This window comes from Oryctolagus cuniculus, chromosome 16 (genome assembly GCF_964237555.1).
Source record: "Oryctolagus cuniculus chromosome 16, mOryCun1.1, whole genome shotgun sequence".
Taxonomy (NCBI): Eukaryota; Metazoa; Chordata; class Mammalia; order Lagomorpha; family Leporidae; genus Oryctolagus; species Oryctolagus cuniculus.
The window spans coordinates 16,636,174-16,648,297 of record NC_091447.1 but is presented as its reverse complement, the minus strand read 5'-3'; the positions used below and the strand labels follow the sequence as shown (position 1 = coordinate 16,648,297).

At 51.4% G+C, this 12,124-nt stretch overlaps 1 protein-coding gene across 8 annotated transcripts in view; it reads left to right on the top strand.

Moving 5' to 3' along the window:
* OSBPL3 (oxysterol binding protein like 3) overlaps positions 1-12,124 on the top strand; it is a 202,243-nt gene that overhangs the window by 171,828 nt on the left and 18,291 nt on the right. For all 8 annotated transcript variants that reach the window (XM_051852838.2, XM_051852843.2, XM_051852842.2 and 5 more), the window contains 3 exons: positions 2,256-2,319; positions 6,917-6,995; positions 8,314-8,458. In XM_051852838.2, coding sequence (XP_051708798.2) covers positions 2,256-2,319; positions 6,917-6,995; positions 8,314-8,458 — 288 coding nt within the window. The remainder of the gene's footprint in view (positions 1-2,255; positions 2,320-6,916; positions 6,996-8,313; positions 8,459-12,124) is intronic.

Below are 12,124 nucleotides of genomic sequence, written 5' to 3'. Positions count from 1 at the left end.
GTTGGTATTTGAATGCTGAGCTTTGTTCCTTCAGAAAGCATCATCGGGCCCATGTCAAGGCGCTGTACTGAACACCGATCCACCAGTCTGGCGCTGTAGTTTTATAAAGGGAAGATGTGCATTTTTATGGGATGTGTGCATACTTCATGGTGTAAGAGGGCTGCTTTTATGACTCAGGTGGACAGTGCATCCGGTTTTCTCAGTTTTAAAATGGTTTCAGAACAGGTGCATAGTTGTTCTGGGCCTTATTTTGCTTGGATGTTTGTATTCAGCTACACTCATACAGAAGCCAAGTTCTTGATCAGGCTCTGATGCTCCCTTTCCCCCGACCCTGCACTGTTTCTTTGACATCATTGTAATCTGCTGTATAATAATCTGCTGGAAAGTCTTCCTACATTGTGGGGGAGGGGAGCATTGTATAGCACTGTGGGCGGGGTCTTGCCCTGATTTAGTTTCCTGTGATCCCATGGCGCAAACATTAGCTCCATTGATTTCACTGAGAGCTGGTGGTGTGTGGAAACTGGGGGTGGGGGGAGGTGGTTGTCAGCATTTTGAGATAGGAAATCTCTCCAAGTAGTTGGGTCTTTAACAAAATAATAAATGAAGACAAAGCAAAGCGTGGCATTGTAGGAGTCAGGTTTCCAAGTCAGGGCATGAATACTGCCCTTGTGATTCCCACAGGAGAGTGCGAGGCCCCCATTCTAAGGATGCACGTGGTTCACTCAGACCATACAAGCTTCAGCTTGCACCTGGGCTTATGTTCACAGAGCCACCTGAAAGATACCCATTCGATTGAAATCTTTGTCTCCACGTGTCCAAGCTGGTGTGGTTTATTTGAAAAGCAGAGTGACAGGACACACACACACACACACACATTTCTATCTGCGCTCTCTCACCACAACAGCTGGATCTGGACCAGGCCAAAGCTGGGAGCCAGAAACTCCATCCCATTCTCCCATGTGGGTGGCAGGGACCCAAGTGCTCGGACCATCATCTGCTGCCTTCCCAGGAGCTTTAGCAAGAAGCTGGTTTGGAAACAGAGCAGCTGGGGCCCTGACGTGGGATGCTGGCATCACAGGCAGTGGCTTAACCTGCTGTGCCACAGTGCCAGCCCCCAGGATTATCTTGGCGTGATCTCCTTGTAGGTGATGTGAAGATACTGGACTTCATGAGGCAGAGTTTTCTAGTTAGCTGTGCTGAGCCAGAGGGAGAGAGTATCCGTGTTGCTTACAGGTAGTCTGATAAATACTTGCTCTTGCCTCTTAATCCAGATATTTGCAAGGGGTGGGCAGGTTAAGCTGCTGCTTGGGACACCCGCTTCCCAGTTCTGAGCCTGGGGTCCTCTGCTTCGGATCCCACTCTGCTCTGCACCTGGGAAGCAACCGATGTGCTGGAGTTCCTGCCACCCATGCGGGAGGCCTGGATGATGCTCTTGGCTCTTGGCTTTGTCCTGACTCAGCCCTGGCTATTGTGGGCATTTGGAGGAGTGAACCAATGGATGGATGATTTCTCTCTGTCACTCTGCCTTTCAAATGAATAAATCTTTATTTAAAAAAAAAAGATTTATTTTTTATTTATTTGAAAGACAGAGTTACAGAGAGTGAAGTCTTCCATCCGCTGGTCACTCCCTAGATGGCTGTAACGGCCAGAGCTGCACTGATCCGAAGCCAGGAGCCAGGAGCTTCTCTGGGTCTCCCATGTGGGTGCAGGGGCCCAAGCACTTGGGCCATCTTCTGCTGCTTTCCCAGGCCATAACAGAGAGCTGGATCAGAAGAGGAGCAGCGGGGACTAGAACTGGTGCCCATATGGGATGACAGCCTTTCAGGCCAGGGCTTTAACCCGATATGCCACAGCACCTTGGCAAGTACTTTCAGAACAGCCGATAGCGATCGTGACATTGGTGGTCAGCGTCAACTTACCTTGTTTGTTTCTGTGTCGGTAGACCTCAAATATCCCTGTTTTTACTTTTACATCTTTCAAGACAGATCTCTGTCCTCAGCACCCACCACCCAGCCTCCCTCACGTTCTCAGAGACCATCACGCACCTGTCTTCCTCTCACCCCATACAACCTGAGCAAGTCTAGCTGACTGTGTCAGGAGCGCCCTCTTGAGGACAGGCTTGCTGAAGGCAGCTGGGGAAGTTTTCCTTCAGTTAATGCATCGAGCATTGGAGGAAGCCCCAGGGACAAGGTACAGATTTCGAAGACATGGAAGTGCATTCATTTTTTGCTTTCTTGCCCTTTTTCTCCCATCAGGTCAGCCACCATCCACCTATCTCTGCGTGTCATGCTGAGTCTGAGAATTTTGTTTTCTGGCAAGGTAATATGCTAATATATTGGAACTGTGTCTTATGTCATGTTGTGGATTTATTTTATTCAGGACTTGCTCTAAATCTTGCTAAGATCAGACGTGGTCCCAGGACTTGGTCCTCATCCATTTGATGTTCTTGCTTCTCATCGATCAAGAGTGATTGATACTTGTCAATGATGAATTGGTATTAAGCATTGGATTTTAATTGGTTACTAATTGATATTACATATCCTGGGGGGATCATCCAGCTTTTCCCACTTTTAAAAAATCCTCAGTCTTTACTGACCCACTAGCATTTACTGCTGTGACTTTTTCCCCGTCTCATTCCACAGCCCCTTGAAAGACCTCACATACTTCAGGAGACTGGTATCACAGGGTGGACAGCAAAGGGGATTTGGCTTTGGAAAAGCAAGTCTGCTTTATTTCTGAAATCACATTTGACATTGCTGACTTGTTTTCAGTTTGAGGTTGTTATTCCTGAAGTTTTTTTCTATTTATATTTTGGATTTGGACAGGGAGGAAATTATTCTCAAGATTATGGGTGGGGGTTTAGCCTAGCAGTTAAGACACTGGTTGATACCACATGCACCAGCATCCCATATGGGTGCCGGTTCGAGTCCCGGCTGCTCCGCTTCTGATCCAGCTCTCTGCTATGGCCTGGGAAAGCAGTAAAACATAGCCCAATTGCTTGTGCTCCTGCACCCACGTGGGAGAACCAGAAGAAGCTCCTGGATCCTGGCTTCGGATCAGCACAGCTCTGGCCATTGCAGCCATCTGGGGAGTGAACCAGTGGATGGAAGACCTCTCTCTCTCTCACTCTCCCTCTCCCTCTGCCGCTGTAATTCTGCCTTTCAAATAAATAAATATTTAAAAAAAATAAAAAGTGCCACATCCCACATTGGAGAGTTCCATGCCAGATCTGGTTTCCAAGCTTCCTACCGTGCAAATCCTGGGAAGGCAGAGGTGGAGATGGTCTCAGGTACTGGGCTCCTGTCACCTCTGTGGGAGGCCTGGACTGCGCCCCCAGCCTCTGGCTTTGGCATGGCCCAGTCCCCACCATTACAGGCATTCAGGAAGTGAACTAGCAGAGAGAATTCTCTGTCTCTCTCTGTTTCCCTCTTTCATAAATCAACACATAAGTAAATGAATAAACAAGGCTATAAATAATTCCTATGTAGATTAATTTTGTTAATGTCTTTGCTCAGAAAAAGAGTACTCAATAGAAACCGTGTAATATAGAAATGTAAATAGATAGATATGAAGTTTTCATTTTTTAAAAAAAGATTGAGTTATTTAAAGGCAGAATAACAGAGAGAGAGGGACAGACAGAGAGCTCTGCCACCCACTGGTCCTCTCCCCAAATGTCTGCAGCAGCTGGGCCTGGGCCAAGCCAAAGCCAGGATGCTGGAACTGCATCTGCATCTCCCATGTGAGCCATCTTCTGCTTCTTTCCCAGGCGCATTAGCAGGGAGCTGGATTGAAAGCAGAGCAGCCAGGACTTGAGCCACCTCGGAAATGGGATGCTGCTGTGTCAGCTCAACCCACTGCACCACAACACTGGCCCCCAGATATGTGGAATTTTTAAAGTATGGAAGAGTGAGCTGTAATAGTGTCCCCCATTTCCATCCATGTACCCAGTACCCAGTTCTTCTCTCTGGTGGTAATCAATATTACTAATTTGAAGTCGCAAACATCATGATTTTCTTTCTTAATCTTTGCCATTGAAGCTTCATTGGAAACATCACTAACTTTCTCCAAACTCTTAGAAGAGATTTCTTCTAAGTTTCCTAACCCAGGGCTCGTGTTGTGGCGTAGCAGGTTAAGCCACTGTCTGCAATGCCGGCATCCTAAAAGGGCACCGGTTTGAGTCCCCACTGTTCCACTTCTGATCTGGCTCCCTGCTGATGCACCTGGGAAAGCAGCGGAAGATGGCCCAAGTGCTTGGACCCTTACACTCACATGAGAGAAACAGAAGAAGCTCCTGGCTTCAGCCTGGCCCAGCTCTGGCTATTGTGGCCATTTGGGGAGTGAACCAGTGAATGGAAGATCCCCCCTCTTCCCCCTAACTCTGCCTTTCAGATAAATAAATAAATCTTTGAAAATAAAATTTATAAAAAGGTCCCTAACATCCTAATTGCTAAATCTTACCGACCTTGTAAGTACCTCTTGGGTATTTTTTTAATGAGAAAGATCCTAAGTAGCTCTGTGCTCCCCACACTGCAGTTCCCTCCTCGCGCAGCCCCTCTCCCAACCACCCCTTTCCTGAGCAGTGCTGCCTGTTTCTGTGGCCCATGACTCCTGCTTCTTCAATCCAGCTTGACGTTTCTCTGCCCTCTGATTAGACTGTTTGAAATGTTTACGTTTGTTGAGATTATGGATGGAGGTGGATTGAAGTCTGCGCGCCTATTGTTTTCTGCTTGTCACATTTGTTCTCTATTCCCCATTTCCTGTTTGTTTTTTTTTACCTTCTTTTGGATTAGTTGATTACTATTTATTTATTTATTTATTTGAAAGGCAAAGGTAGAGAGGGAGAGAGGTCCTCTATCCACTGGTTCACTCCCCAACTGGCCACAATGGCCGGGGCTGTGCCGATCCAAAGCCAGGAGCCAGGAGCTTCCTCCAGGTCTCCCACATGGGTGCAGGGGCCCAAGCACTTGGGCCATCCTCCACTGCTTTCCCAGGCCATAGCAGAGAGCTGGATCGGAAGTGGAGCAGCCGGGACTCGAACCAGTGCCCATATGGAATGCTGGCACTGCAGTCAGCGGCCTTACCCGTTAAGCCACAGCGCCGGCCCCATAATTGAATACTTTCTATAATCCCATTTTATGTCCTCTGCTGGATTCTGTGTTATGCCTTTTTTGTTTCTTAGTTGTTACTTTAGATTCATTCTATCTTTCATTTACTATAATCTGTCATCCAGTAATGCTATGCCACTTCACATTGGGAGTAGGAAACCTGTCACTGTGTTTTTCTACTTCTTCTCTGCCACCTTTGTGCTATTTTTGACATTTTGCTTGTGTATGTTATAAATCTCACAACAACATTGTTGTTATTTTTGCTTTAAGCAGCCAGATTTTTTTTTACTTTTGTTGACAATTTTATTGAGCTATATATAATTCTCATGCCACATAATTCACCCTGTAAGGCATACAGGTGGATGGATTTTTTAACATTCTATTCACAGAGCTGTAGTACAGTTATCAGTACAACTGATTTTGCTTTATTTTCATCACTCCAAAAAGAAATGCCCTTAACACATATCCTCCACCCCTCATTTTACTCAACACTCTGCAGCCCAAGACGATTACCAATCAACTTCCTATCTCTAAATTTTCCCTTTTGGGGGGTATTTCATGTTAATAGGATCATAAAATATGCAGCCAGGTGCGCCTTGGTCCCAGCCCCACCTCACCCAGACCACGGCTAGGCCTCCTGCTGGTCCCCTGCCTCCCTCTTCTGTTAGTCCTCAGTGCCGTTGCCACAGAGGGACCCTCCCCACTTGTTCTTTGCCCTGTGTCCTCACTGTCATCGGTGCCACCGTTCACGCTGGTTAGAGAGATCTGACGTCGTTGGTAAATGCGCCCGTTCTTTCACAACCTGTGTCTGATTTGTCACCGAGTCTGTCTCTGTGGGATCGCTGCACACCCCCGCCTCACCCCAGCTGTTGGCTTTGTTCCCGCTGATCCCTTTGCCTGGCTCTGCTCTCTCCTGCCCCAGTCCCAATCGCCCGGTGCCCTCCAGTTGTCCCTGCAAGGTCTGTGTCTGACCACGTCAGTCCCTGCTTGCCTTCCCCGCAGCACACAAACCAGGCTGCTCAGCAGGCCTTGCAGAGTCCACTGTTTCCTGGTTTACTTTGTTTGTTTGTTTGCTTAATGAATGTATGTATGTATGTGTTTGAAAGACAGAGTGACAAAGAGAGATCTTCCATTGGGCCAGGACAAAGACAGGAGCCTGGAACTTCATCTGATCTCCCACATGGGTGCAGGGGCCCAAGTACATGGGCCGTCCTCTGCTGCTTTCCCAGGCCACAGCAGAGAGCTGGATCTGAAGTAGAGCAGCTGGGACTGGAACCGGCGCCCATATGGGATGCTGGCATCACAGGCAGCAGCTTAACCCGCTGCACCACAGTGCCAGCCCATTTCCTGTTCTCTCTAGCCAGCCTCAGACCTGTAGGACAAAACCCTGCTGTGCTCTCTTAGGTCCCCGTACCTTTGAACAAGCTGTTTTTTCTGCCTGACGAACTCCTGTGCATTCCTCAAAGCCCTGTGTAAATGCCCCTTCTGAGGAGCCTCTTCTGATGCCTTCCCCAAGCATGCCGGTCATTCCTTGTTCTGCGGTCTTGCTCCTGCTGTAACACACTCGGCCACAGCCCGTGGCCGTCCACGTGGCCACTGTGCTTACCCCTCTGTCCGCCTCTGTTGCATTAACTTTACCCAGTGAAGGACATTTTTGGGTTTGGTGCTCTGTTCCAGGTCCCCAGCTGCATGAAGAGTGATCCTACACAGTACTTAGGAGGCAACTGTGCTGTGGAATCGTGTATTTAGCCTAGGGACTCAGACCACCTGGCTGCTCTGCTAAACGCATCATATTTGCTATTCCATTTCAGACGTGAGATGGAAAAACAAGTTCTGGGGCAAATCCATGGAAATCGTTCCGATTGGCACAACGCACGTGACTCTGCCCGCGTAAGTGCTTCCTCTGTGGTCGGGGACTCCGCGGAGTGTAGGGCCTGGGTTCTCGCCACCCCGTGGCATCGAGTGCCTGTGCTTCCTCTGTGTGACGGTGGCTTTACATGGCCCTCAGCTTGAAAATACCACGCTTTCTCCCCTTCAGCCGGGTATGCCCCCGCTCCGCCTCAGGACAACACTCGTTTTTTCAAAAAATATTTTTAATTTTTTGATTATATTTATCTGAAAGCAAGAGAGAGAGAGAGAGATCTTCCATCTTCTGGTTCACTCCTTAAATACTGAGTGAACAAAAACTGAGGCTGGGCCAGGTGAAAGCTGGGAGCCCAGGACTCCATCTGAGTCTCCCACGCAGGTGGCAGGGACACGAGTCCGTGAGCCAGCGCCTGCCGCCTCCCAGGTGCGTGTTAGCAGGGAGCCAGAAGGGGGGGCTGAGCGGGCACTCCAGGATCAAATGTGGGCGCCCTCAGCCGCGGCTTCACCGCTGCACCACCCCAAAAGGTGCCCTTCACAAAGACGTGGCTTCTATCTGGGAAGGACGGGCGTTTATAAAGCAACAAGGGTACAAGTGAGAACTCCAGGGCCAGCTGCTAAGATCCATGCCCCGCTGTGGGTGGAGGGAAGGGGCTGCCCCACCTTTTGATCCACAGCTGTCTCATGTGTCACACGGGGATAATAAGCACCCGCTTCATAAGGTTGTGCTCAAGACAGACGGTCTACACCGAGGCTCAAGACAGACAGTCTACACCGAGAGCTTGTTTCAAAGAGTGCTTGGCGCATGTTCGCACCATGCCAGGGTTGGTCTTACACACTGTAGCACATAGTCCTAGTTGAATGCTTTCTCCTTATAAAGCTTGTAAGGCGGGCCAACACCGTGGCACAGTGGCCCACACCCCACTTGGGACACCCACGTCTCATGTTGGTGCCTGGGTTCCAGTCCCTTCTCCACTTTCCCAGCTTCCTGCTGTGCACACCCCGGGAGGCAGCAGTGGTGGCTCAATTACTTGGGACCCTGCTACCACAGGGGAGCCGTTGATTATGTTCTGGCTTGGCCCTGGACCCGCCCCACTGTTCAGGCCCCTTTGGCTCTCAGCTGCCGCCTGTCAGAGGAGCCGTGGGTTCCCAAGCACCTGCCTCTGGTGGGGGCCGGTGGGCGTCCCCTGTGCTGCACAGGACCACCGAGAGGGGGCGCTCGCGGACCGCCCAGCACGGGTGCCCTGGCTTCTCCTGCGAAGGAGGCACCGAGGAACGCCCCGGGGGTCAGTGCCTGCCGGCGTCTGCTTCGGGGCGGCTTCACGTCCATGCTCTCGTCCTGTAGCTTTGGAGATCACTTCGAGTGGAACAAAGTGACCTCCTGCATCCACAACATCCTGAGCGGCCAGAGGTGGATCGAGCACTACGGCGAGATCGTCATCAAGAACCTGAGCGACGCCTCCTGCCACTGCAAAGTGACCTTTATTAAGGTAACGCGGAGGGCGGAGGGCGGAGGGCGGAGGGCGGAGGGCGGAGGGCGGAGGGCGGAGGGCTCCGGGTTGCAGGCTGTGGGCTGTGGGCTCCTGGCTCCGGCGCCGCAGGGATCTCAGGGGGAGAGGACGGAGGATGGAGAGTCATCGTTTCCTGGGTGGAGTTTCTGACGATGAGAATGTTCCAGAATAGACGGCTGTGATGGCTGCGCCGCGTTCTGCCTGCATTTCATGCTGCTGAATCGACACCTGGGGGGTGGCGAAAGCGGCCGTCCTGTGGGTGTTAGCAGAGTTAACAAAAGGAACAGTCGTGCGCTGTGGGTCCCTGAGCCCTGCTCCCCTTTCTCAGAGTGAGAGCTGGAGTGCACAGCGCGCGCACAGGACACACCCACACTCTACATGCACACAGTACACACAGTCACACACCCATGCTGTACATGCACACCCACACACACACACAGTCACACACCCATCCTCTACATGCACACACACACTACATGCACACATGTACACACATATACATATGCACACACAGTTCACACATGCACACTGACACACACATGCACACAGTCACACACCCACACAATACACATGCACACATACATGTGCATTCATGTACACACATACACATGCCGTACATACATGCACTCATACATGATCACATATACATGCACACAGTACATGTGTGCGCGCACATACGTGCATACACTTGCACACATTCACACATGTGCACACATATACAGGCACACGTGTGATACACACACTTGCACGCGTACACATATATACACACATGCCCACTCACACGTTCACACACACTCGTGCTCACAGCCCCCACCCCGACCGCTCCTTCCTCACTGTCTGGGACCCCCGCCCCCGTTCTCTCCCTTTACCTCTCCTCTTAGGCCACGCGCCCAGATCCTCGAGTCACCGCGCATCCCGTCGTTGGCTGTCTGAACCCGCCTTCTCAGGGTGGCTCTGACACTGAAGGCGCTCGCTCTCATCACTGCGCCACCCGTGGCCACTCTCTGCCTGCTGCGCCCCAGCCCTGCGGCTGGGCTGAGCACACCCCTGGTCTGCCTTGCTCTCTGCTGAGGTCCTGGGCCCTGATGGCAGTGGTGCCTGGTGCATCAGAGGCTCAGAACCATCCGGGGAATAAATGCAAGGATTGGCCAGGGGCAGAAGTACGGAGGGCTCTCCATCTTCTCGCCTGCCTTGATTGGAGGCCCTGTGCACCTGCCCCCCCTCCTGGATTCCTTCCGGCCCGGAAATGCTCATGTACCGGGACCGGCTTTGCGGTGCTGCCCTCCCTCCTAGCATCAGAATCACAGACTGGGAGATTGGCTCTGATGGTTGAATCCCATGCCTCCCTCTCTGCCTCTCTGTCACCCCTAGAGGATGATAGCCAAGAGGTGGGTGGGGTCTTTATGATACCTTGTAGATCGGACTGGGTGATGGACAGACATAACGCTAGCAGTGACCTCACACGTGGAGCCGAGTAGAAGTGACCTTATCCTGAAAGCTTCCTCTAAGCTCTCTGTAAAAAGAGCAGCCCGGGAGGTGGGGGTGGGGCGCACAGCACGGTGCCTGGGTCTGAGTGCTAGCTTCACGTCCAATTCCTGCTTCCTGCTAATGTGCACCCTGCTAGGTATCGGGTCATAGTTCAAGTACTTGGTTCCTGCCGTCCACGTGGGAGACCTGGATTGACTTCCCGGCTCTTGGGTTTGCCCTGTTGCAGCCATTTGGGGAATGAACCAGCAGACAGAAGGTCTGTGTGTGTGTGTCTGATCCTCTCCCTGTGACTCTGCCTTTCAAATAGTAATTTATTTATTTATTTAAAAGATTTATTTATTTTATTTTGAAAGGCAGAGTTACAGAGAGGCAGAGAGTGAGAGAGAGAGGAGAGAGAGAAAGGTCCTCGAACCACTGGTTCACTCTCCAGATGGCCACAACGGCCGGAGCTGTGTTGATCTGAAGCCAGGAGCCAAAGCCAGGAGCTTCTTCTGGGTCTTCCATGAGGATACAGGGGCCCAAGAACTCAGGCCATCCTCCACTGCACTCCCAGGCCATAGCAGAGAGCTGGATCGGAAGTGGAGCAGCCAGGACTTGAACCAGCACCCATGTGGGATGCTGGCACTGCAGGTGGCAGCTTTACCCACCATGCCACAGCGCTGCCCCCAATAAAATATTAAAAAAAAAAAAAAGCAAAAGGCACCCTGCCACAGGGCTGTGTAGATCTGGGTGAAGGCCGCCTGTTCCTCTGCATTGTGCCCCAGAAGTGTGCACTGCTCCTCTGTCTGCCCCCGGCTCTCCTCCACTTAGGCCCAGGGGAGGGGCTGTTGTAGCTGGAGGAGGGGATTGGCGGCCACACCTCTGGTGTGATGGGGACTGGGAACAGAGGTCCCGCCGTGGTTCCTGTGGGGCTGTCAGCACCGGACTTGCAAACAGTCATCTCTGAAAAAGTCTGACTCCTGCTTCAGAACAGACTCACGAGCTGGGTGGTCTTTATTTTTTTGTCCCGCATTCTTATGTGGTGGAGGAGATCAATTTTAATGGATGGCTTTGCTGGTGAGGCACCCACGCCCTACCCACCCTTCCTGCTTATACCAGCCTAGGGATGCAGATGTTGAACCATCAGAATGTGGCCTGAAAATGCCACTCTGCCCTGTTGGTTTCCAAATATAGGTCTGTTTCAGCTAAAAAAAAATAGTGCTAGGATTTTTTGATTTATGGAGAAATGTCTTCTGAACTTTCATAGAATTTTAGGGCAGGTAGGTCGTTGGATTTGAAGAAAAACCATCTCCGGAGGTTAGAGCTCCCTCTGGTGGATGGAGTGTGGTCCTGCATACAGCCAACAGCTTGGGCCGAGCTGAGCTGAGCCTTGCACACTGAGACCAACACACATTGAGAATGAGTTGCACAAGGCTCTCCTGGGCCGGGTGAACATTCCCATTTTGGGGGAAAAAATAATAAACTGAAAATTCAAACTGCCTCCTTGATTGGTTTTTAAAGGACCATCTAGTACATTTAGAGAAAAAAATTATGTGTTGCTTCTTTTTTTATTTTTTAAGATTTATTTATTTACGTGAAAGGCAGAGTTACACAGAGGCATAGAGACAGAGAGAGAGTATTACGTCTGCTGGTTTACTCCCCAAATGGCTACAATGGCTGGAGCTGGGCCGATCAGGAGCCAAGAGCTTCTTACGGGTCTCCCACATGGGTGCAGGGGCCCAAGGACTTGGGCCATCTTCTACCACTTTCTCAGACCATAGCAGAGAGCTGGATTGGAAGTGGAGCAGCCAGGACATGAACTGGCACCCACAGGGGGTGCTGGCCCTGCAGGCAGTGGCTCTACCCACTACGCCACAGCGCTGGCCCTGAGTTAAGTTTCTTCTAAATTGGCCGGCGCCGCGGCTCACTAGGCTAATCCTCTGCCTAGCGGCGCCGGCACACCGGGTTCTAGTCCCGGTTGGGGTGCCGGATTCTGTCCCGGTTGCCCCTCTTCCAGGCCAGCTCTCTGCTGTGGCCAGGGAGTGCAGTGGAGGATGGCCCAGGTGCTTGGGCCCTGCACCCCATGGGAGACCAGGAGAAGCACCTGGCTCCTGCCATCGGATCAGCGCGGTGCGACGGCCACAGTGCTGCGGCGGCCATTGGAGGGTGAACCAACGG